This window comes from Sus scrofa, chromosome 12 (genome assembly GCF_054392235.1).
Source record: "Sus scrofa isolate SSC_HxYL_T2T_F1_AM1 chromosome 12, Sscrofa_HxYL_maternal_Yorkshire_Landrace_v2.0, whole genome shotgun sequence".
Taxonomy (NCBI): domain Eukaryota; kingdom Metazoa; phylum Chordata; class Mammalia; order Artiodactyla; family Suidae; genus Sus; species Sus scrofa.
In genome coordinates, this window is record NC_139394.1 from 46,771,004 (window position 1) to 46,796,631 (window position 25,628).

At 45.9% G+C, this 25,628-nt stretch overlaps 1 protein-coding gene and 1 long non-coding RNA gene across 11 annotated transcripts in view; one reads left to right on the forward strand and one right to left on the reverse strand.

Moving 5' to 3' along the window:
* MYO1D (myosin ID) overlaps positions 1-25,628 on the forward strand; it is a 368,579-nt gene that overhangs the window by 297,478 nt on the left and 45,473 nt on the right. Inside the window, exon 22 of one of the 7 annotated variants that reach the window (XM_084985195.1) lies at positions 20,439-21,165. The exons of the other annotated variants lie outside the window; for them this stretch is intronic. Within the exon in view, the coding sequence (XP_084841321.1) occupies positions 20,439-20,502 (64 nt within the window). The 3' untranslated portion in view covers positions 20,503-21,165. Of the gene's footprint in view, positions 1-20,438; positions 21,166-25,628 lie in introns of those variants that run through there. 7 annotated transcript variants of the gene reach the window in all.
* The window catches only part of LOC146398257 (uncharacterized), a 28,695-nt gene continuing 12,552 nt past the window's right edge, over positions 9,486-25,628 (reverse strand). For 3 of the 4 annotated variants that reach the window (XR_014821438.1, XR_014821440.1, XR_014821439.1), the window contains 3 exons: positions 22,347-22,523; positions 21,110-21,330; positions 19,734-20,313 (listed from right to left, as the gene is read on the reverse strand). This is a non-coding gene — a long non-coding RNA (uncharacterized LOC146398257). Of the gene's footprint in view, positions 15,305-19,733; positions 20,314-21,109; positions 21,331-22,346; positions 22,524-25,628 lie in introns of those variants that run through there. The other variant, XR_014821441.1, reaches the window with a different exon arrangement.

The window sequence follows — 25,628 nt, forward strand, 5'->3', positions numbered from 1 at the left end:
GAGCACTCTGCATGTGCTAACGCAGGTAAGCCTCACGATTCTAGAAGGTGGTGCTGTCATGATCCTCATTTTAGAGCTGAAGAAGCCCAGGCACAGAGAGGTGCAGGAACTAGCTCCCGATCACAGCTACTTAGTGACAGACAAGCACCCCGGCATCCTGTACCCTAAACGCGCCTGCCTCTCCAAGGTAAGCCACCTGTATTCTTCAAAGCAGAAAGAGGGAGCGGTTTGGCACGGAAGCACACTTTAGAACAGAAAGCGAGAGGGGCAGACGAGACCTTGCCAATGACCTCCATTTCCTCTCATCTCGCTGGGAATTCATTCTGTAGCCAAAGCAGGGAGAATTGTGGAGGAGGCCTTTGCGTCGTGAAAAGAAGGACATTTCTAGGCTCTTATTGTGTCATCTGACAGCGAGCCCTTGAACAGAGAGCGGTTTGTTTGCCGTCTCCAACCGCAGGTGCCGCGTGTTGCTCGTGTTCCATTTATCCTACAGTGAAAAGGCGCGCATAGGATGTGCTTCCAGAAAGTGGGAACAAAACAATTTCAATCAGACTTTAAAGAACACTCGTCACTTCCAAGAGTGAAGTCGTATTTCCTCGTGGCTCCCTCTGAATTCAATGCTAACCATCCAGGGCCGGCCCTTGTTTTCTGGTCGGGTTGTTTCTGCCTGGGGCCTCGGCGCTCACGTGTTGGAACTCCCTCTTTAGGGACCAGGGCTCTGCCTCTCAGAGTGTGGCTTTTCACTGTCCCACAGCTGTCCAGACAGAGAAACGGGCAGAAACTAGCCCAGAGGTCAGCTAACTCTGGCCCACAGGCCAAGTACCGCCCCCTACCAAGGCGATCTTGTGTTTTTAAGGGGTTAGTGGAAAAAAATCAAAAGGACAGTACTAGAGTTCCCGCTGTGGCTCAGAGGGTTGAGAACCCAACATAGTGTCCATGAGGACTCAGGTTCAATCCCTGGACTTGCTCTGTGGGTTAAGGATCCTGCATCGCTGCAAGCTGCAGTGTAGTTCGAAGCTATGGCTTGGATCCATGTTGCTGTGGCTGTGGTGTAGGCCAGCAGCTCCAGCTCCAGTTCGACTCCTAGCCCGGGAACTTCCATGTGCTATACATGCAACTGTGTAGAAAAAAGGAAAGAAGAAGAAGGATAACACTTCGCGACACCCAAAAATTATATAAAATTTGAATCCCTTGTCCACAGATGCGACATTCTGGGCATACAGCCAGGCCCAGCCCGTCTGTCTACACAGCAGTGGCCAAGTTGCGTAGTTGCAGCACAGAGTATATGGCCCACAAAGCTGAAAGAGTCAGCCTCTGGCCCTGTAGAGAGAAACCTTGCCAACTTCTAACTGGTTACACCACAGCATCCCAGACCCCATCCAGTTTGGCTGCTTTTACGAAGAGAGGCTGAGTCTACCCGGTTGAAAGGGTCACGTTATTGCCCTGGGTAACAACTGCGCTGTGGAAACCTCGGATGACATTTCATCCCATAAGTCACTGAGCATCTCTACATTCAGCACACTTCAACTAGACTATCTGACTCTTCTCTTTTCTTTTCTTTTTTTTTAGGGCCGCACCCACAGCATATGGAGGTTCCCAGGCTAGGGGTCCAGTCGGCGCGCCGGCCTACACCACAACCACGGCAGTGCTGAATCTGAGCCATGTCTGAGACCTACACCACAGCTCACGGCAACGCCAGATCCTTAACCCACTGGGCAAGGCCAGGGATCGAACCCGAATCCTCATGGCTGTTAGTCGGGTTCATTAACCACTGAGCCACGACGGAAACTCCTAGAGCGTCTCACTCTTAAGCTGCCTTAGTTGGGACGATTGCCCTGCATCATTTGTCTGTAAAATATTTGAGGTCTCTGGGGACACGTCGTAAAAGAAATAAACATCTCTTTATGGGTTCCCCACAAGGAGCCTATAAATTCCTTAGATTCAGGAATTTAAAACAGCTCACTCTTTCATTTTTCTTTTCTCTCTTTTTTTTTCTTTTTTTTTTATGTGTGTATGTGTGTGTGAGAGATGTGCACTTTTTATTTTTTTATATTTATTTTTAAATTCTGTTGGAGTTTTTATATATATATAAATATATATATATCTCCATTCTTTTTTTTTTCCCCACACAGGTTATTACACTATTGAGGAGGTTATCCTGAGCTATTATACAATAGGTTTGCGTTAATTGTCTATTCTATACATCGTGTGTATACGTTACCCCCATCCTCCCGGCTCCCCCCTCCCACCACCGTGTCCCCATGGCAACCGTCAGGTTGCTTTCGAAATCTGCAGCGCAGCTCACTTTCTGACAGACCCAGAGGTACCATGATATTCCTCTCTTCTCTTCTTTTAATTCTATGGGCTTAATGTTAGATTCGCAATCATTCTTTTTTTTTTTTTTTTTTTTGAAGCTCAGAAATCGATTCCCTAACTCGTTGCTAAAATTCATTTTCAAATGTAACTAAAACTTTCTGTGACCACAGACCCCACACCTGCCCAAAACGTAATGGACGTGAAGGAGCCGCCGTTGCCCACAGGCAGCAGCACATCCACTGTGCGTGTTGTAGCAGCTGCTCATCCCAGAGTGGTCCCCCCACCCCTTGGGAGCCTCTCAGCCCTTCATTCAGAGCGTTGAGCACCTACCATGCACTGGCCTTGACCCTGGATCCCGTCTCCATCTCAAAGCACCTGCAGTCCACTTCAGGGGACAGCAGTAAAGAAACAACTGCATTAGGTTTTTGTTTGTTTTGTTTTGTCTTTTTAGGGCCGCCGCCATGGCATATGGAGCTTCCCAGGCTAGGGGCTGAATCACAGTTGTAGCTGCCAGCCTACACCCCAGCCATAGTCACGCCAGATCTAAGCCACATCTGTGACCTACCCCAAAGCCCATGGCAACGCCAGATCCTTAACCCATTGAGCGAGGCCAGGAATCCAACCTGCGTCCTCACGGGTACTAGTGAGATTCATTTGCGCTGAGCCACGACGGGAACTCCATGCAGTAGTTAGTGTTTTTAAAAACACGGGAGGGTGGGAGGGATGGACTGGGGGTTGGGAATTGGCCTGTGCACACTGAGGTGTATGGAATGACCGACCCACAGGGACCTTCTGTGATCATCTGTGCAAAGAGGACCTGATAGAGAATGGATGTGTGTACGGATATAACTGCATCACGTTGTCGTACAGCAGAAATGATCGCAACCCTGTACCAGCAACTTCAATAAAACTTAAAAAATAGGGCGTTCCCATCGTGGCGCAGTGGTTAACGAATCCGACTAGGAACCATGAGGTTGCGGGTTCGGTCCCTGCCCTTGCTCGGTGGGTTAACGATCTAGCATTGCCGTGAGCTGTGGTGTAGGTTGCAGACGCAGCTCGGATCCCACGTTGCTGTGGCTCTGGCGTAGGCTGGTGGCTACAGCTCCGATTCGACCCCTAGCCTGGGAACCTCCATAAGCCATGGGAGCGGCCCAAGAAATAGCAAAAAAAGACAAAAAATAATAATAATAAAAAATCAAACTTAAAAAATAAATAAATGCAAATACAGATAGAGAAAGTCGGTGGAGATGAGCAGACAGGGCCCCACGGGAAGCCGGCAGGGACACATTCCAGAACAGCTGGCCTTTCTATTATTCATTCCATAAAGACGTGTGTTCCACCCGTGTGCGAGGCTCCAGGTTCGCCAGGTCGTAGCCATGGTCCTCCTGGAGCTGACACTCGAGGGCCATACCCGCGCCCCCCAAAAAAGTGAGCACATGAGCATCGGTGGTTCTCTGTGGTAGCACGTGCTCAGGAGGAATAAACAGGGTTCCGAGTCAGAGCGCCAAAGGAGGTGACCTATTTGGGGTAGACTGGTCGGAGAAGATCATGTCAGGCGGTGACATTTAACTTCAGGTTTGAGAGGAGTTCCCTTCGTGGCGCAATGGAAACGAATCCGACTAGGAACCCTGAGGTTGTGGGTTCGATCCCTGGCTTTGCTCCGTGGGTGAAGGATCCGGCATTGCCATGAGCTGGGGTGTAGACCAGCAGCAACAGCTCCAATGAGACCCCTAGCCTGGGAACCTCCATATGCCGTGGGTGTGGCCCTAAAAAGACAAAAAATAAATAAAGTTAAGATTTGAACGGTGAAAAGGCACTGGTCGTGTAAAGGTGGAGCCAGGCAGGAAAATGGTTGGTGCAAAGGTCCTGAGGCAGAAAAGACATTGGTGGGCTTGTGGAATCGAGCGCAGAGCCGGAGTTGGAGAGGCAGGCTGTTTGGAAGGATGAGGAGGTCACCAGTCCTGTGGGCAGGGTGGAAAGGAAGGAGGGGTGTGGCTGTGCAGGCAAAGGTTTGGAACAAGGCTTGTTGGCGAATGTGCCTGTGACTCGGTGAGCCCTGAATATTGTCCTCTGTGGGAAGAGCAGGAAAAGCAGGCTGGGAGGCCCAGGAGGAGCCAGCTTGTGACAGGCCTCGCGTAGCAGGCAGAGGGATTTGGGTCTCCTCCAGCAGACGACAGGCAGCCAAAACAGACGGGAATTTTTGTGTCTCTAGTGAGAAATATTTTTTTCTGATAACCAAAGTAACTCTATCTGGGGAAATTCTGGAAAATGTACACGAGGACACTGAAGAAAAAAATCTGTAAGCACACATTCCAACCATCGTTGCCATATCTGTATCTTCTTTTGCATGTAGATACCATTTTCCAAAAATGAGAGTGCTTTCATAGAAGCTACTTTATAGTTGCTATTTCTGGTTTTGTTTTCTTTTTTGTCTTGTTTGTTTGTTTGTTTGTTTTGTCTTTTCAGGGCTGCACCTGCAGCATAGGGAAGTTCCCAGGCTAAGGGTCAAATGGGAGCTGCAGCTGCCGGCCTACACCACAGCCACAGCAATGTGGGATCCGAGCCGCGTCTGCAGCCCACACCACAGCTCACGGCAACGCCGGATCCCCGACCCACAGAACGAGGCCAGGGATTGAACCCATATCCTTATGGATCCTAGTCGGATTCGTTTCCGCTGCACCACAGTGGGAACTCTCTAGTTGCTATTTCACTTAACCATGCAGAGCAAATATTCTGAAAATGTCTTCCTAAGTATTCTTTTCCAGCACAGCTTTGCATCCCTGCGTGGTATTTCATGCTAAAAATGAACTAAAATTTATTTATATGGTTTCACTGTCAGCCCTTATGGTTGCACATCTAAACTGTTTCCAGGTTTCAGTATTATGAGCAGTGCTGCAGTTATGGTCCTTAGAGGGATATATTTACTTCTACCCATGATTGTTTCCTTAGGAGTTCCTAGAAATGGAATTGTGGGGTCAAAGGGCAGGTTTTTTCCAAGGCTTTTTCTGTTGCTAGGTTAGCTTTTTAAGCTGTGTCATTTTACGCTTCCACTAGCCAAGTATAAGTGTGCCTGTGCACCCAGTCACTCAGTCAGCACTGGATTTCATTTGTCTATTTGATAAAGAAAAAACTTTGTACATCCACTGTTTTATCTACATTTTTTTTTGGCCACACCCATGACATGCAAAAATTCCTGGCCCAAGGGATTGGACCCAAGCTACAGCAATGACTTGAGCCACAGCAGTGATCATGCTAGATCCTTAACCCACTAGGCCACCAGGGAACTCCTTGTCTACATTTTTTTATGAAATTGAACACTTTCTCCCATGGGTCCAGTTGTCATCTGTACGTATACTGTAAATTGTTCATCTCCTTTGCTTTGTCTCTTTTTATCTTTTCACGCCTTCATCATCTGGTTACTAGTTTGCAAGAGCTCTTTATGTGTTAGGATTATTAACCCTCATACTGTGCAAATATTTTCCCAATCTGTCTTTTTTCATTGTATAACCTTTTTTGCCAGAAGTTTCGCATTGCTCTGTGTTCAGAGCTGCTTTTTCCTCTAGCCTTTGCATGAATGCTTTAAAAAGTCTTGCCCATCCAAAGATGAGATAAAGACTCACTATGGGAGTTCTCTTGCAGCTCAGTAGGTCCAGGATCTAGCATTGTCACTGCAGCGACATGAGTCACAGCTGAGGTGCAGGTTCGATCCCTAGTCAGGGAATTTCTATATACCACAGGTGCAGCCAAAAAAAAAAATTGCTGTTATTTCTTTCTCATTTTGCCGTAGTTTTGTACATTTCGGTACATTTTCATCTTTAATCAGACTTCAGTGTTAAAAAAAAAAAAAAAAAAAACTGGAGAATTGTGGAGGAGTTTTTAGAGGGAAAGGATTTGGTATCAGTGACCAGTTAACTAGATACTGACTGCAGTTGGCCAACAGGGATGTGGTCGTGCTGATGAGTCCAATCTTTTCCTGCAGCCACACAGCATATGCTCAGCAGTTAAATCTCATCACCCACAGTGATTCTCACCCAAGGGGAAGGGAGTAGAGAACCCCCAGCTCAGTTAGGAATCCCTGGTGGAGATTTAAAGGAAAGGGGATATTTAGCAGAGGTTTAGGAGAGGTGCTGATTGGCTGTCGATGATGCGCAAAATACTTGGTGGCTCTTGAGTTTTTACGTGATTGGGTAGATCACGGTTCCATTCACCTAGACGGTAGAGACCGGCAGAAACAGCCCAAGAAAGGAAGGGGGGAGCAAGGAAGATGACATAGACAGTGTAGGACTTCCTCCTTTTGAAAGGCTCTAAGTCAGTTCAGGTTGAGATAAGCGCGCCATGAGGAACGAAACAGGTGTCTGGAGCCCAGAGGTCTCCAGCAGGGAATGTAGATTTGGAAGCGAGCTTAGAGAACGTTGAAGCAAAGGGATTGGATGAAACCATCCATGTGTGTGTAGAGAACAAGAAGGAAAACATGGCCAAGAAGGAACTCAGGAAGGCTCAAGTTCAAGGGCTCGGGGAGGCGCGCTGAAGAGGGAGGGCAAGCAGCAGGAACTAGGGTGACCTTGTCAAGGAAGAAGAAAAACCAGAATACAGTGGTCCTAAGAGGAAAAAGGTTTTAAGGAGGGAGCATGGTCTCCAGCATTAGAACGTTCGAGCATGTTCCCTGGGCTCTTCTCGTAGAGTCAAAACCCACCTCCTTTTTTAGCTCCCACTAGACTCCTTGTGCTTCTCAGATAGCAGACCCATTCACAACCGCTTCGAGTCAGACGTCCTACTTCTTCCGCCCACCACCACTGTCCCCTCCTTCTCCACATGGTAAATGACTCAACTTCCAGGAGCTACCTCAGATGTCACCTCCCCCCATAGGTAGTGCTGTCCACCCCTCCCCAGAATTGTCCCCCTCATGCTCCGAACTCGAGTTCTTACCTCCAAGCTAATGTGTCCCCTTGTGGGGTGGTGATCTGCTTAGGGATGCTTTTCAGACTTGTCTAAGGAAATTCCCCTAGCAACAGTCACGGGGAGCATATCCTAAAACAGCCCAGGGCGTGTTTCTTTTAAAGTCCTGTGTTTTATTTTCCATATTAATGCAATTTTTCCTGCTGCTTTTCATCTAATCATTTTAAACCCTGGCTTTAATTTGAGTGTTAAATGTTTCCAGTTATTTACATGGGGTAAAGCTGACCCTCCTCGTAGATTCTCTGGGTTTGTTCCTTGGCTTCGCTTACTCCTGCACATTCCTGAGTAGGCAAGGGAATCACAGCCCAGTCGAACCATCTCAGGTTTACACACATGGGTCTCCCACCAGATAAGAGCACTTCCACTACAGACTGTGTCTTCTTCAACCATATTCCTGGCACGGCACCTGCTCCACGGCAGGCATTGCTATGTATTTGCAGAAGCAAAGGGAGGAGAGAGGGAGGAAGGGGATGAAAGGTAAATGAATGGATGGAAGAAACAAGGAACAGGGTAGGTGGACGGATGGATGGACGGACGGACGGACGGACGGACGGACGGATGGATGGATGGATGGCAAAGGTTAAAGAATACACAGTACAGAAGTAAAGATAGGTACCTAAACTAGCCTCTTGAGAAGCTTGACTGTAAGATGTGATGAGAGAGAAGACAATAGCTGGAAAGGCACTGGCATTATGGATAGTTTAGTTTAATTTGGGGGTATTTCATGGTTCATGGGGTAAAAAGAATGGTGGGCTTCTTGGTCTTGGGAGAGACTTGTACCTGCTTTTGGGCTGAGGAAAAAGCAGAGAGCTAGTGGAGGAGAGGCCGAAAATATTTATTCAACTCACTTAAGAAGTGTTGATTGAGTCCCAGCAGTATGCCAGGTACTGTACCAGGGGGTAAGCAAGACAGAGCTCCTGTGCCAGGGCTTTCATCCAGGCAGGCATATAGGAGGGAGAGAGAGAGGAAGATGGGCGATCCTCCAGGAGAAGATGGAGCCTCAGACTGGTGGCTGCTTTCTTGGGAAGAGCAAAATATTTTAATGTTAGTCTAGGTCAAACATAATTATGGAGGAAAGACTGCTGGAAAAAAAAAAAAAAAACCACATGCATTCCATAGCCTCCTGGGTGTGGGTGTGTGGGTGGGTGGGTGTGTGGGTGTCTGTGGGTGTGCATGCGTGTGTGGGGTTGGGGGGCATGGAGAAGGAGCAAGTGTGAGGCTGGATGTGTCCCAAATATGTGTGCCCACGAAACTTCTCTCCTGGGATGCAGAGGAGGTGGTGCTTGCAGGATTTAGAAGCAGAACAGAGGCAGCAAAAGATGCATCTGAGTCTCCACTGTCTAGCCCATGAGCCCAAGCTTTTCTGGTGTTTCATAAGGGACTCGTTTCCCCTTTGTTTGGTTCTCTTCGCATATTCTGCATAAAACTAGCTGTTACATCCAAATGGAAATAAAACATGCGATCCACGCATATGCTACATCTTGATTTAATCCATGTCATAATTCTGTTACTGTTCATTCTCTCCAAGTCCTAGAGTTTCACAGACGCCCCAGCCCCCATCAGTCATTTATTCCAACCCTGTGTTTAGTTACGGTACATAAAATATTTTCAGTGTCAGGAACTATAGAAGATTTCATTTGTAACTCTAGATTAATTCTGTTCCACAGATATTATTAAGAAGAAATGGCTCTGAATTGGATGAAAAGATTATTTTTAAATTATAGCACTTTTACGATTTCTGTTCCTTTTGCTGTAAGCTATCCCCAAATACTTTTTAGAAATAGGCAGCGTATATGCACAAGCACCTTTTTAAATTACTTAGAAAACAAATCTACTGAAGACTAAAAATGCTGGACTTGGAGTGTGTGACCTGCTCATTTTTAATGATGTAGTGTTAGAGAGACCTCACTAATCCTCTGTGATTAACTGGAAAATTTTGCTTTAACCTTTGCAACAGGTTAGATCGGGAGGCAATGAACACACACACACACACAAAAACCACACCTCTATACTACTGAAAATTTTGTATTGAATATTTCTTAAAAGGAACCATTGCTCAAAGCTTTGCAAATCTTTTTTTTTTTTCATGGTAATTGTAGAAACTTGGCCTGACCTATTATAAATATTAACGTTTTATTGTTTATATTTAAGTATTCTCTAGCATAGACTATTGAGTTGGGCATATTTTTATAGATGTGATACTTTTCTTAGGGTTTTTTTTTTTTTTTTTTTTTTTTTTTTGCACTTTGCAGTTCAGCCGCGAATATTCCCATAAGGTAGATGGTTGAATAAACAGTATCCTTCATTTGACAGATAAGGAGAGGGAGGGGCGTAGACCTTGTCCCAGGTCATAGAGGTAATAGACATCCGTGTATATCCCAGATCTTGCCAGTAAAGGGTTTATAGTCTGAAGCAGAGGCAAACAAGCATATATAAGAATGCAACACAGGAGTACTCTTGTGACACGGTGAGTTAAGGATTTGCTGCGGTATCAGTTCAATCCCTGCCTCCGGAACTTCCACATGCCATGGGCACAGCTGGGGGGAAGAAAAAGGATACATCACATTCTCATGAGCAGAAAGAAATTATCTTAGCAGCATTAACCTTAGAGCTTTATGAAGTGGGAAGGTCAATGTTATGTCCCTCCTCTGACCTTGCTAACATTTTCAGAAGGTGGATCACCGCTCACTGCCCTTCTTTAAATGTTGGTGTTTCTATTTGTAGCAAACAGTTACATGTTTTGCGGACTGTGTGTATAATTTGAGTCTCATCCAAAATGCCGCTTCCCTCTGGCTCCTGGGGAACAGGTGTCTTCCCTGCAGGGCAAATGCTCATGGAGTCATTGATCTGCTGAGATCCTCTTGATGAGCTCAGCGAGAGCCTCACCCAGCCCTTGCTCACATCCCACTTCTCTCATCTATACCTGGGTATTCTAGAGCACAAACTCTCAGCCAGAACCTAATTTCCTCATTTTAGGGCTCAGGGAAAGTACCACTGACAACTGGTCTTCACTCATGCAAGGAATAGACCAAGGGTGCTGTTCAAACACAGACCTCACTTGGTAAATTCGCCTCTGCTGGTCAGACCCAAGCTGAGAGCAAACCTGGGATGTCCTAGAAGGTGTTGGCTGATTAGAAAAGAGATCCATGAAAGGCTTTTCCTCATCTAGGCATCTACGTTTCTGAAGCAGCAAAAGTCACCTTTATGCCTCTGGGCATAGCACGTGTGCTCTGGGAACACCTATGCAGTATGGAAGAGCGTGGCATTTATTTAATGTGCCTAATTGCTCTGAGCTGCACATTCCTGAGCTGTAACATTGGGATAAAAATACCTGCCTCGTGGGATTTTCATGCAGATTAATTTAAATCATGAAATAGGGTACAGAATGCTGGGTACAGTGTCTTTCATTTGCTAAGTGATGGCTATGTTTAAAATTCCCTGTGTACTAGGTGCCATAATGTATTCAAAAAAGACTTGATTTCTGCTTTGGATAAGAGCAGTCCCCCTTTTTGTGGCTTGGTCAGCCTTCAGTATGGACACTCAGCAATAGCCTGGAGAGAGCCAACCAAATAAAGCAAACATCCCTTTGTACTTTCTCTGAATTTGCATAGGGGAATTACTGATCCACCCGTAAACCTTTCAGTTTTATAGGATGTGAACTACAGTGGAATTTGGGATTTGCTTCTCAGGGTCTCAAAAGGCAGAAGAACTCATATTTGGAAGCACAAAAATTTGGGAAAGCAGTGAGTTCTCTTTCAACCGTAACCCTGGCAGCTCTTCCCCCCAAAATCCTTTGTCTGCTTCTCTAGGAAAGGTGCTGGAAAGGAGCCAGCATGTAGGAATTTCAAAGACGACTGGTACAGAACAGAAATGTGTGCTAAAAATACCAAAACCAACAAGGATTCATCTGAAAGCAGAATAGAGACTCTGTACGCCCTGCTTCTGGATTTGCTCAGAGCCGTGCTGGCTCTGGGTTATTTGGGGAATGACAGTAATTATGGAGCTGGGGTGCTCCTCAGCAGAGACAGACAGAGCTCCGGGAGTGGAGGGATGGTTGCCATGGCAACAGCATCAGCATCTGAATGACTTCCTGTCACAACAAGTTGGTGATTTAATGAGTTCATTACTGAATTCCAAAGGAAAACTAGAGAGTGGATGAGCTGCTGTTCAGCCCTCCAAGTGCCTAAATCCATAGTGGGAAAGCCGTTTCTGTCAGCACAGCATCCGAATAGATAACAGCTCAAGGGCCATCATGCAAGGCGCCCGCCCCGGGGCCTCCAAGGCAGATGTACCAAGGGGCAGGAATCCACAGCTGAATCTGCAGCCACGTGGCTGGTGAAGGCCTCAGGGCCATGATTCTAGGAGGGTGAAAGAATCATGAACTTGCCCTGTTCAAACCTGATGAAATGAATGATCACAGGCATCTAGCCCAAGGCTTCAGATATGTGCCCTCCGGGGTCCCAAGCCCTTTAGAAAAGAAAATGCTAAGAAAAGAAAAACAGAACTTAAAATTCTGTTCATGGAGTGTACATGGAGTTCCTGGTGTGGTGCAAGAGGATCAGCAGCGTCTCTGCAGTGCCGGGACGCAGGGTCGATCCCTGGCCCAGCACAGTGGGTTAAAGGGTCCAGTGTTGCTACAGCTGTGCTTCAGATTCAATCCCTAGCCTCGGATCTCCATATGCTGGGGGGGGGGGGGGCACCAAAAAAGGAAAAAAAATACTGTCATCTAAGAGTGTACAAACAGAAGCAAAGGAGGAAAGCAGGCAGCCTCCTCTGTTCTACAGCATAGTATAGCGAGAGACACTCCACACAGAACCAAAAAAATCATCTGAGTATCTTCAGAAATCAAGGGTGTCAGTCCTGTGGTCCATTGCACATGAAATTTGAGCAGAGAAAATGCGTTGCAGTAAGAGTGATTCGAAGCCGCCTTTCACACCTGGCTGTCTTTGCTGGTGAAGACCTCTTACCTGGCGGGGAGGGCGAGACAGCCATAGTCTGATGGACTAACAAGGAGCCAGGGTGGGTGGAGGGAACGGAGTGGTCGTGATGCGTCAGGGCAGCTTGTGAGCAGAAAGTGCAGTCATTTTCCATTCCGTTTCGATCCAGACCTATTTGGCCCCTCGAAGTGTTCACAGGCTAATCATGAGGGCAGAATGAATTCAGGAGGAAGCACCGTAGAGGAAGGGAAGGTGTTACCATCTGGGGACCGCTGTCCGGGCGCTCCTGCAGAACCGCGTGCTTCACGTACTCTTTCCCCTTAAGCTTCTCAGAAGCCCGGGGGATGGGAATTGCTCCCATTTTTCACATGAGGAAGCTGATACCCGGAGAGGCTGTGTCACTTGCCAGAGGTGCCCATGGCTAGTACGTGGCAGGGTCAGGATTTCAGCTCAGTTCTCGCTGATGCCTTGGCCCATGGTCTCCTCTGCTCTGCCCATGGCCACGGGGTGCACATGGGGAAGGCAAGACAGAAGGGGGTACTTGAGGGGACCTGGGGTGGTGGACAGACTCCTCCATCCCCCACATTAAGCAGTGACTGAGTCGGCGCTGTAAGGCGGGCGGGCCAGGCGTGTGGGTTTTTCTTTCTCTAAATGTCAGTTACAAGGAAGAGGAAATTTAAAGAAGGAAGAAACCACAGCAGACTAAAAATACTCATGTTACCTTCTGTCACATGTTTTACCAGATCAACTAATAAAATAGGAAATTTGGGAGTTCCTGTTGTGGCTCAGCAGATTAAGAACCTGACATAAGTGTCCACGAGGATGTGGGTTTGATCCCTGGCCTCATTCAGTGGGTTAAGGATCCGGTGTTGCTGAGAGCGGCAGTGTAGGTGGCAGGTGTGGCTCAGATCTGGCATGGCTGTGGCTGAGGCCCGCAGTCACAGCTCCGATTCGACCCTTAGCCTGGGAACTTCCATATGCCGCAGGTGCAGCCATAAAAAGAAAAAAAAAATAGGAAATTTGACATATATACATGTAGTATAGCAAGTGAAGGGGGTGTGTCTACACATGTGTACACATCTGCCAGTGCTGGTGCTTTTCTGTTTTAATAAACAGAAGGAAAAGCTGTCACCTGCCTGATGTGATGCCCATGAAGAATGTGAGTTGAGTCTCATTTGTCTACAGGCGAGTGTCCTGACTCTCAGACCTGACACCTGGCACGTTTTCCTGGATTCCCGAGAGCTGTGGGCCTTTTGTTGTTTTTCTAACCCTAACCAATAAAATACGCTGGGAACCAGGGACGTTTGCCAAGAGCTCTGCTCTGAGATGTCGCTGATGACAAAGCTGTTCACCCCCTCAGCCCTCCTTGTATTTGGAGGTTCCTTTCAAATATGTCACCATTTCCTTAACTCAAGTGTCAAAGGAGACAGTGTTGTTTTAAAAAAAAAAAAAAAAGCCAGTGTCTAGAAAAGTAAGCAAGGACTTGGTGCTTTTTTTTCCCCTTTGTTGCTTTAATAGATTAAAAGATTAATCAAGATTTAGGCAGGCTGCCCGTCGAGGCTGCAGGACAGCACTTTGTGGGGTGCCTCTCACCTACATGGTGATACAAGGGGCACCCCGGGGTTGTGCGGCGTGACACAACTATTCCAGATCACCCTGACCTGACCTCAGATCGGTGTGTCAGGGATTATAATCACTGCAGTGGAGCTGAGCATCCCTGAATCCAGCATCTCCCTCGGAGGTTAGAGGGCGTTTCGCACACGCCTCCCGGGACTTATCCCTGACGATGCTTATGAAATGGGACATATTTAGAAAGTCGTCATTCCTTCTTATTCCCAGACTGTGGGGTTTTTTTTGAGCCTTACCTCCTCCAGAGGTTGCACATTCATTTTCTCTGCGCTGCAAGGTGTACACAGCACACTGCTTTTGCTCCTTAGCTGTCCCTTCCATGAGGGACCCGTCTCTGAACATGGGCCTCGATAACGTGCTAATAGACCAGAGGAGCCACAGCAGGGCCCTGACCCAAGTCACAAGAGAGGCTGTGCATCTGCCCTCCTCCACCTGGGAAGCCCTTGGTGGGCAGCTCTGCATGTGTGCCCCTGGAAAGTAAAGCCCAAGAGCAGGTCTGCCCAGGCTCGCCAGCCCCAGCAAAACAGAGACAGAGTCCTTCATCTTGGAAAGCAGGGGGAGTCTCTTCCTTTTCCTGGGAGAGGTCTTGCTGCATTGCTGGGGCCACAGCCATTCTCTTCAGGCCCAGAGGTCACTTAGCATGTACCCATCTTACTCTGTCGCTCTGCTTGACACTGGGGGTATAAAGATGAACAAGACGCAGCAGATAGAGAGACAGATGCCATCGAGGATGGTGAGCCCTGGGAGATGGTACACCAGGAGCTATGGGAGCCAGAGCCAGCCTGGCGGGAAGGGCAGGGCGGCCTGCAGAGCCTTCGGGGAACACTTCCTGGGAGACCTGCAGCTAAGGACGCACAGCAGGGGGAGGAAAGAAGGGGCCTGGGGAAGGTAGGAGAAAGGGAGGGCCGGGTGTACTGCACCTGTTTCAGGGGACTTGAAGAGGTAGTGGGGGGTGGAGGGAGGTGTGGAGACCGCCCTGAAAGAAGGTTCAGGGGATGAAAGGGCGCCCAAGGGGAGCAAGGGCCAAGTCCTGTAAACCTTCAAATGCCAGGGAAACAATGACATACTGTGATCGCCATGTGCCGGGGACTGTGCCAAGGCCTTCCATGCATGGCCTCTTATCCATGCACGCATACTCTGGGAACTGAGACCAGTCCAAAGACTGTGATCCCATAGACAATCTGTTTGTCTATCTACCCATCTACCTCACTGCCCTCTATCTGTCTATCAAACGCTTTACTGAGTTGGTCCCATCAAGGCTCAGTGGTTAACGAACCCGACTGGTATCCATGAGGACACAGGTTCGATCCCTGGCCTCGCTCAGTGGGTGAAGGATCCAGCATTGCCATGAGCTGTGGTATAGGTTGCAGACGCAGCTCGGATGTAGCACTGCTGCAGCTGTGGTGTAGGCCGGTGGCTGCAGCTCCAGTTGGACCCCTAGCCTGGGAACCTCTATGGATGTGGCCCTGAAAACACAAACAAGCAAACAAAAGCTTTACCGAGATGTGATTCGCATGTTATATACGTCACTCATGTAAAGCATGTAATTCAATGGTTTTTAGTATCGTCTGAGTCATGTGACCCTCAGTGCAATCAGCCTAGAACATTTTCATCACCCCAAATAGAAATCTCATGTCCATTGGCAGTCACCCCCAACCCATTCCCTCTAAACCTCCAACCCAACCCCATATGTGGTCCTTTGTGACTGGCTTCTTTGACTTAACGTAGTGTTTGGAAGGGTCCTCTATATTGTGGCCATGTATCCTATCGCGTCCTCATTCTTTTTTATTGTGAAATAATATTCCATCATGTGCATATCCTGTATTTTGTGTATCCATTTGTCACCTCTTGAACACCTGAGTTGTTTTCACTTTTTGGCTAGTATGAGTAATGCTGTCAGCAGACCTATATGTTTTTAGGTGGATTTGTTTTCATTTTTCTTGGGTGTATACCTAGGAGTGAAATTACTAGGTCATATGGCAGCTGTGTGTATAACCTTTGGAAGAACCGCCAAATTATTTTGCAAAGCCGTGTACCATTTTATATTTTTACCAGCAGTGTGTGAGGGTGCTAATTTCTCTTTTCCTTGCCAATATTTGTTACTCTCTGTCTTTTTACCGTCACGATCCTAGTCTGTATAAAGTGGTATCTCATGGTGGTTTTGATTTGATTCGTCCCTGATGACTAATAATATAGAGCATCTTTTCATCTGTGTTTTTGGCCAATTTTATATCTTCCTTAAAGAAATGTCTGTTTTGATCCTTTGCCCATTTTTGAATTAGAACTAGTCTTTTTATTGTTGAGTTCTAAGAGCTCCTTGTACGTCTTGCTACAAGTTCTTTATCGGTTATATTGTTTGTGAATATTTTCTTCTATTCTGTGAGTTGTCTTTTCACTCTTTTTTTTTTTTTTTTCTTTTCAGGGCTGCACCCGCAGCATGTGGGAGTTCCCTAGGTTAGGGGTCGAATCGGACCTATAGCTGCTGGCCTACACCACAGCCACAGCAATGAGGGATCTGATCCTCATTGGCGACCTACACCACAGCTCACAGCAACGCCAGATCCTCAACCCACTGATCAAGACCAGGGATCGAACCGGCATACTCATGCATCCTAGTCGGGTTCATTAACCACTGAGCCACAAAGGGAACTCCCCCTTTTCACTTCCTTGATGGTATCCTTTGAAGCACAAAAGCTGTTAATCTTGAAGTCCAGTTTACTCATTTTTCCTTTGTTCCTTGTGCTTTCGGGGTTTTTGGGGGGTTTTGGTTTTTTGGGGTTTTTTTTGTTTTTTTGGGTTTTTTTTGCTTTTTAGGGCTGTACCCTCGGCATATGGAGTTTCCCAGGCTAGGGGCTGAATTGGAGCTACAGCCACCACCTGCGCCAGAGCCATGGCAATGTGGGATCCAAGCCACATCTTCGACCTACAGCTCACAGCGACACCAGATCCTTAACCCACTGATGAAGGCCAGGGATCAAACCCGCATCCTCATGGATCCTGGTCAGGTTTGTTAACCACCAAGCCATGAAGGGAACTCCCTAGAGACTGTATATTTAACCAATGTATCATTTGAACATGATCCTGGAAGTTATGGGTGGCCACTGAAACACTTTAAGTTGTAAAGTGACTTGAGATTTGTATTTGTTTTGTTTTGTTATTATTTTTGATTAGAGAATAGTTGGTTTATAATGTTGTGCCAATTTCCACTGCGCAGCATAGTGACCCAGTCATACACATATATACTTTCTCTTTCTTATATTATTATTTTCCATCATGGTTTATCCCAAGAGACTGGACAGAGTTCCCTATGCTATACAGTAGGACCTCATTGCTTATCCATTCTAAACGTAATAGTCTATATTTACTAACCCCAAACTCCCAGTCCATCCTACTCCCTCTCCCTTTCCCCTTGGCAATTGGAAGTCTGTGTTTTCTGTATTGCAGATAGGTTCATTTGTGCCATATTTTAGATTCCACATGTAAGTGGTATCATATGGTGTCTTTCTCTTTCTGACTTAACCTCATTTAGTGTGAGACTCTCTAATTGCGTCCATGTTGCTGCACATGGCATCATTTTGTTCTTTTTTATGGCTGAGTAGTATTCCATTGTATATGGGCACCACATCTTCTTAATCCATTCCTCTGTCTGTGGACATTTAGGTTGTTTCCGTGTCTTGGCTGTTGTGAATAGTGCTGCTATGAGCATATGGGTGCACGTAAGATTTGTATTTTTGTTAAGTCAAACTAATGCACGAGTAGGCTGATAAAGGCTCCCAAAGATACATCCATATCCTAATAGCCGGAACCAGTGAATGTTACTTATTTGGAAAAAGGGGTCATGGCAGATACAATTAAGTTAAAGATCTTGAAGTTAGGAGATTATCCTGGTTATCCACTTGCCATACGTGTACCATGTGCTTAAAAGAGAAAGGCAGAAGGAGATGTGACACACAGAGAAGGAGACAGGAAGACAGAGGCATGGATTAGAGTAATGCAACTGACACTCATGGGATGCTGGCAGCCAGCAGAAGCTGGGAGAGGCAGTGAACCCTTGAGCCTCCGATGGAATGTGGCCTTGGAAACCTCTTGATTTCAGATTTCTGGCCTCCATAACTATGAAAGAATAAATTTCTGTTTGAAGCCACAATATTTGTGATCATTTGTTATAGCAACCACAAGAAACCAATACAGTCTGATTTTTTCAAAATCAGATTGTGGAAGGGTTTAAAATAGAAGTTAAACAACATGCTTACGCTGTCATTTTTTTTTTTAATTTATCATGTGTAGCATTCCCATTGTGGCTTAGCAGGTTAAGAACCCAACACAGTGTCTGTGAGGATGCAGGTTTGATCTCTGTCCTCGCTCCGTGGGTTAAGGATTCAGCGTTGCTGCAAGTTGTGGTGTATGTCGCAGATGCAGCTCAGATCTGCTGTTGCCGTGGCTGTGACGTAGACCTGCAATTGCAGCTCTGATTCAACCCCTAGCCTGGCAACTTCCATGTGCTGCAGATGCGGCATAAAAAGAAAAAATAATAATAATGTAAAATTTATCATGTATATGCGTTACCTCTTGACCTTTGACTCTAAGAGATGATGGTTTATTTAGCTGCCTTTGGTCACTCCCTCCCAATTATCTTTAGTTTTTTTCATTAACTTTAGTTTACTATTAGTTACTTCTACAACTCAAAATACTGTGTTATCAAATCGAAGATGCCATCTATTATAAAATGCACCATTATTTATATTCCACTAAGGAAAACAACACTGCCAATTATACTTTCAAGGTATCCTCAAGAGTAAGGAGTTATCCCAGTTTCAAATATATTAAAGGTTGAAAAGATGTGAGCTTTTAGAGTCTGTGAAATACAAAAATATATAAGAATCTCTTTTTCATGCTCCATCAACTTCAGACCTGCATCTCTTAACTCATCACACTCCTGGCATTTTTGGTACCTAGAGGTTTACTTTCGCATTGTTACTGTAATGTAATGTTAGCACTTTGGTGATTGACGCTAAACCTGAAAAGCCATAACTCGCATTTATATCCGTATACTTTTATAAACACTGTTTCCTTCAGAGACAAGTAATGCACTAGGATACATTTCTTTCTCTGTGGATTCATTTCTTCCTCTAGGATCCTCGTGCGACTTAGTGGCCAACCCTCAGTTCAAACTGTTTCCCTTCCCTTGATCTAGAAGAATAAATTTTGGAGTTCCCATCATGGCGCAGCAGTTAGTAAACCCGACTAGCATCCTTGAGGACACAGGTTTGATCCCTGGCCTCGCTCAGTGGGTGAAGGGTCTGGCATTGCCGTGAGCTGTGGTGTAGGTCGCAGACTCGGCTCAGATCCAGCATTGCTGTGGCTGCGGTGTAGGCTGGCAGCTACAGATCTGATTAGACCCCTAGCCTGGGAACCTCCATATGCTGTGGGTGTGGCCTTAAAATATATATATATATATATATATATATATATATATATATAAAGAAGAAATTCTGACCCTCGTATTTTAGAATAGAGTCAAGATTTCAACTTGGAAGGTTTTGTTGGCTGTTTTCTTAAATAAATTTTATTGGTGTATAGTTGACTTAGACAGTTGTGTCCGTTTCAGGTGTACAGCAGGGTAAATCAGTTATAGATAGATAGCTGTCTCCATTCCTTTTCAAGGTTCTTTTCTTGAATAAGAAAAGATTCTTTTCTGTACAATACTGTGTAGTAACATATAATATAGGTTATATATACTATATATTGTATAGATTACCCTGTGCTATATAGTAGGTCCTTGTTATCGGTCTATTTTATATATAGTACTGTGTATATTTCAATCCCATAATTTATCCCTCCCACCCCACATTTCCCCTTTGGTAACCATGAATTTGATTTCAAAATCTTTGAGTCTATTTCTGTTTTAAAGCAAGTTCTTTTGTATCAATTTTTGTTAGATTCCACATATAAGCAATCTCATTTGATATTTGGCTTTTTCTGACTTACTTCACTTAGTATAATAATTTCTAAGTCCATCCATATTTGCCGCAAATGGCATTATTTCATTCTTCTTTATTGCTGAGTAATATTCCATTGTCTATATGTGCCACATCTTCTCTATCCAGGCCTCTGCTGATGGACAGTTAGGTTACTGCCATGTCTTGGCTGTTGTAAATAGCACTGCAGTGAACACTGGGGTGCATATATCTTTTTGAATTATGGTTTTGTCCAAATAGATGCCCAGGCGTGGGATTGCTGGATCATGTGTATTTAGCTTTTTAAGGAACCTCCATGCAATTCTCCATAGTGGTCTCACCAGCTTGCCTCCCCAGGAGGGTTCCCTTTTCTCCACACCCTCTCCAGCATTTATTGTTTGTAGATTTTTTGTCAATGGCCAGTCTGACTGATGTGAGGTGATGCCTCATTGCAGTTCACATTTGCATTTCTTAAGTAATTAGTGATGTCCAGCATCTTTTCATGTGTTTTTAGCCACCTTGGAAGATTTAGAATAATATAAAGAATTGCGAACACAATCACATAAGATTGGATCACATAAAAGCAGAGAAAGCACCTGAAAATCTAAAATTCTGGAGACATGGTTAATATGTGTTATCTTAGGGCACTGGGAAGAAACAAGTCTGCCGAAGTTGCACTCTTAAGCGCTTCTCCATTCCTTGGGTAAATCAAGTAAGACAGACCAGAGGAACGCCTTTCATCCAAACACACATTTCTGGGTCAAAGGTGGCCTTTTAACTCCAAAAATAGAATTCTTCCCAACCTCCGCTTCCTGCTGACAAGACGTGTGAACCCTTCGATTTCTAACTGTGAAAGGATGCGATTCATGGGACTTTGACAAGATGTGTGAACCCTTCGATTTCTAACTGTGAAAGGATGCGATTCATGGGACTTTGTTCCCCACCCCCCAAAACCACCAGAATGAAATCCTGGGTAACGAAGCTTAAAAGGAGTCAGCAACAATTGTGGGAATATTGCCAGTGTGTAAGGCTGTCAAGGGAAAAATTCTACAGATCAGACCAGCTCTGATTCCAAGACATAAGTCAAACTTTAAAATGAAATATATACTACCTGATAATATTTTCTTATTTATACTACCATTTTCTGCCAATGCAAATCTAATTCTTAGTACCTAATAACTTGGCATTGCCTTTAGAATTATCCATTGGAAAGTCTGGGAAATTAAGCCAGGACATAAGTTTCATCACTCACTTAACTCAAACGACCATATTGATGTGGTTCATTTTAATATCTAAGAATAAGAATTCACTCACCTTATGCAGCTGTAATAATAAAAGTCCATTTGGAGTTTTAAAGACTTAACACAAAAGGATCTTCTTTTGGTGTCCTCGTCAAGATTTGACTTGTGGTTTCATGCTGGTTTCCTTTTCTCCAGACCTAGAAGAGACTCAAGCAGAGTCTGTAGCTGGGAGACGTGTAGCTCTGCTCCTTCTCTCCTATCACGCTCTGCCTCTCATGTCTTTGAGTATAGACTCTGCACAGGATGAGGGTGGCACATAAGAAATTGCCATTATTCAAAGAAAAAAAAAAAAAGAGGAGAAATTCAAGGAGTTCCCATGTGGCTCAGTGGGTTAAGGACCCGAACAGTATCCCTGAGGATGTGGCTTCCATCCCTGGCCTGCTCAGTGGGTTAAGGATCCAGCATTGCCACAGGCTGTGGCGTAGGTCACAGATGTGGCTCAGATCTGTCATGGCTGTGGCGTCGGCTGGCAGCTACAGCTCCAATTCAAGCCCTAGCCTGGGAACTTCCGTATGCCGCAGGCGTGGCCCTAAAAAGGAAGGAAGGAAGGAAGAAAAAATGGAACGAAGGAATTGGCCATCTCCCTCAAGTTGCTCCGGTCATGTTTCTGCAGGGATAACACTGCAGAAACAAATCTTTCTGGTTCTCAAAGATTTTATCTAAATGTTAATGGGTTTCATATAAATATGACATAAGTACAATACATGGTTCCTCTCTCTTCAAAGAGACTGAATTCTTTGTTTCCAAAGTATGTTTTTAAATGATTTACTTGATTACTTAGTTATTTAATATGTGCTTTGCAACAAATGCTCTGTGCTTGGTCATGAAAGTAAAAACTTAATGAGCAATTACACTTAAGTGAGCAAAAGATACTGTATTTCCTTCCTTCCTTCCTTTAATGGCCACATCCACGGCAAATGAACGTTTGCAGCATGTGAAAGTTTGCAGGCCAGGGACCGAATCTGAGGGATTGCAGCTGAGACCTGCATACGCTGCAGCTGCAGCAACACTGGATTCGCCAACCCACTGCACCAGGCCAGGGATCGAACCTGCACTTCCAAAGTGACCTGAGCCGCTGCAGTCAGATTCTTAACCCACTGCACCACAGGGGATCGCCTGTATTTTCCATTTTCTGCTTTAAGATGCCATTTTTGTGTGAGCTAAAAGCTTTGTCTCATTTTCCCAAAAGTGCACCATTCCCTCCTTAACACGCATGTGGAGGATTAAACTCCAAATTAAGACAAAAGAACCTTTAATGGAAAGAGGATCCGTGCTGGAGCTGGGGTGGGGGGGAGCCCCTCTTAGCCTCTTGCAAGTCGTCCTCTCAGGCCCGCAGGCAGCGTCTCCTGCCACTTTGCAAAGACTGCCAGATCACAAATGGACACTAGATTCAGCTGTGGGGACTTAGCCGAAGGATTTTCCTTTTTCTGAAGAACAAAACGTTTGTGTGTTAACTTTCTGTGCTCTGGCCATAGCTGGAGCTGGGCATACCGACTGGCGAGGATGCCACCTGTCGCTCCCTGCTGACTGAAGCACAGCAGCTGAGGGGGTTGAAAGTTAACCAGAGTTTGCTCGCTCAGGTCTTGGGGCCTCCAGCTGGCTCCGCACCACCAGAACATATGCCCACATCCACAGGGGGTTAAGAGGCAAGGGCAGAGGGCTTTACTCGGTAATGGAAACACACGTCCCCCAAATGAGGAGTTAATATTAGCCCTCATTTGTCACGGGAAGAGAACGTGCCCCCACCCTCTTCAGCTGGTTTTTTTTGGTTTGTTTTTTTTTTTTTTTTTTTTTACTTCAGCCTTTGCAACAGATTTTTCTAGAACTCGCTCCTCAGCTTCTAGATATCAGACCAGTTAAGGATTTAAACATTCCCTACAAAGCACTCTTCCCTTGAGAAAGAGAAGCTTCGTGATCAGTCTGCACTCACCCTCATATCACTTTGATCACGGATGTTCCTTTTTTATTTTATTTTATTTTTTTTTCTGTCTTTTTACCTTTTCTAGGGCTGCTCCTGCGGCATATGGAGGTTCCCAGGCTAGGGGTCTAATTGGAGCTGTAGCTGTGGGCCTACACCACAGCCACAGCAACTCGGGATCCGAGCTGCATCTGCGACCTACACCACAGCTCACGGCAACGCCGGATCCTTAACCCACTGAGCAAGGCCAGGGATCAAACCCACAACTTCATGGTTCCTAGTTGGATTCGTTAACTACTGAGCCACGACCAGAACTCCCTGTTCCTCTTTAAAAAAAAAAAAAATGATGGTTTTTTTTCATCATTGCAAAAGGAATTATTGCATGTGCATGGGTAAATTTCAGAAAACATAAAACGTCTGAAGAAAAAAATTAGAATCGCCAGTACTTTTGCCATGCAGGAATAACTCCTGCTGCTGTTTTAGCATCTCTGAAGCTGTGACAGAAAGCAAATTTCATAATTTGGTTTATCTCATTTCATAGACTATAAGTATTTTTCCCAGTAACACAAAGCTCCATGCAGTCATTTAACATGTGGGGGGGGCAGTTTTCAGGGGGGTTTTATTTGTGTTGTACTGAGTATCCTGTAATAACTACATGCTGGCAATTAGGATTATTTCCTTGGGATAAACTTGGAATAGGGAAGGGGCAATGAGGAAAGAGGATGCTGGCAAAGGGAAAAGCGAGTGAAAGCCTGGAACAGCAAGGAGGGCTCAGAGGACCTGAGAGTAGCCGGGTAGTGTTGGAGCCCAGAGACCCAGAGAAAAGTTTGGACTTGTTCCTGGGGGCAGTGACGCGCTCAAGGAGAGTTTCCAGCAAGAGATCAGATTGTAACTTACAAGCTTACAAACGCGCTTATATGTCTGTAAGATCACTCTGGTTGCAGCTTGGAAGGTGGAGGGGTCAAGGGGAAGGCAGAAGGAAAACTGTTACAGGGCTTTGGGTGAAATTCAATGAAAGTCTGGATAATGAAGGGGTAGTGAGGCGGAGAGGAGAGAAGGTGGATTTGGAAGAGAATTAAAAAGTCAGAGTTCCCCTTGTGGCTCAGTGGTTAACGAACTAGTGTCCATGAGGATGCAGGTTTAATCCCTGTCCTCGATCCGTGGGTCAAGGATCTGGCATTGCTGTGCACTATGGTGTAGGTCACAGACTCGGCTTGGATCCCACGTTGCTGTGGCTGTGGTGTAGGCCAGCAGCTGCAGCTCTGATTCAACCCCTAGCCTGGGAACTTCCGTAGATTAAGCATATCCCGGGATAGGAATGAAGGCAGAAAACCAACTACTGGAGCTTCTGCTGTGGCACAGTGGGTTAAGGATCCAGCATTGTCTCTGCAGTGGTGCAGGTTCGATCCCCAGCCCAGCCCAGCAGGTTAAGGATCCAGCTTTGCTACAGCTGTCACACAGGTTGCAGGTGAGGCTCTGATTCAATCCCTGGCCCAGGAACTCCCATATGCCATGGGTGCAGCCAAAAAAAGAAAAGGAAAGGAAAGAACGAAAGCAACTATTGACTGAATGCATTGATCTGGAAAACCCAAGGAAGCAAGGTGCCGTGATGAAGGCTGGCTTCTTACAGAGGATCGCTCATCCATCGGGCACCACCACGCAGAATGACCTTAGTGTGGATAGAGGTAAAGCGAATTGTGGAAGTTCCCATCGTGGCTCAGCAGAAACAAATCTGACTGGTATCCATGAGGTTGCAGGCTCCATCCCTGGCCCCGCTCTGTGGGTTAAGGATACGGCGTTGCCATGAGCTGCATTGTAGGTCACAGACACGGCTCAGATCTGGTGTTGCTGTGGCTGTGGCATAGGCCGGCAGCTGTGGCTCCGATTCAACCCCCTGCCTGGGAACCTCCATGTGCCACAAATGTGACCCTTAAAAAAGAGAGAGAGAGAATTGTGTTATACCAACAATGGGAGCAGAGGGCCTCAGCTCTACTGTGGCAGAATGGACCCTCCAGTCTCTGTGTGCCCTCAAGACACACATAGAATTTCTAGTGAAACTGTCTGCCTAAGGCTGTACTGGTTCTCTTGGATATTGAATCGTCTCCCATTTATGCTTCTTAGATTAATCCAAATACCCCACCGTGAGCACCTCTTTTTAAGGTGATGGGTCACCACAAGGTGTTGGCACTGCCCTGTTTCATCTGCCACAAACGATCTCTTAATTTCTGAATCTGTGTCACTGAGTCAGCCCTGTGGGTAGCAGACATAAACTTGTGTAGAGGTTCCCAAGAAGGCAGATGCTATCTGGTTAAAAGAGAAAAGAAAGAAGTTCCCGTCATGGCTCAGTGGTTAACGAATCTGACTAGGAACCATGGGGTTGTGGGTTCGATCCCTGGCCTTGCTCGGTGGGTTGGGATCCGGCGTTGCCATGGGCTGTGGTGTAGGTTGCTGATGCAGCTCGGATCCCCGTATTGCTGTGGCTGTGGCGTGGGTCGGCGGCTGCAGCTCCGATTCGACCCCTGGCCTGGAAACCTCCATATGCCTCGGGAGCGGCCCAAGAAATGGCAAAAAGAAAAAAAAAAAAGGAGAGAGAGAGACAAGAAAAATCATAAAA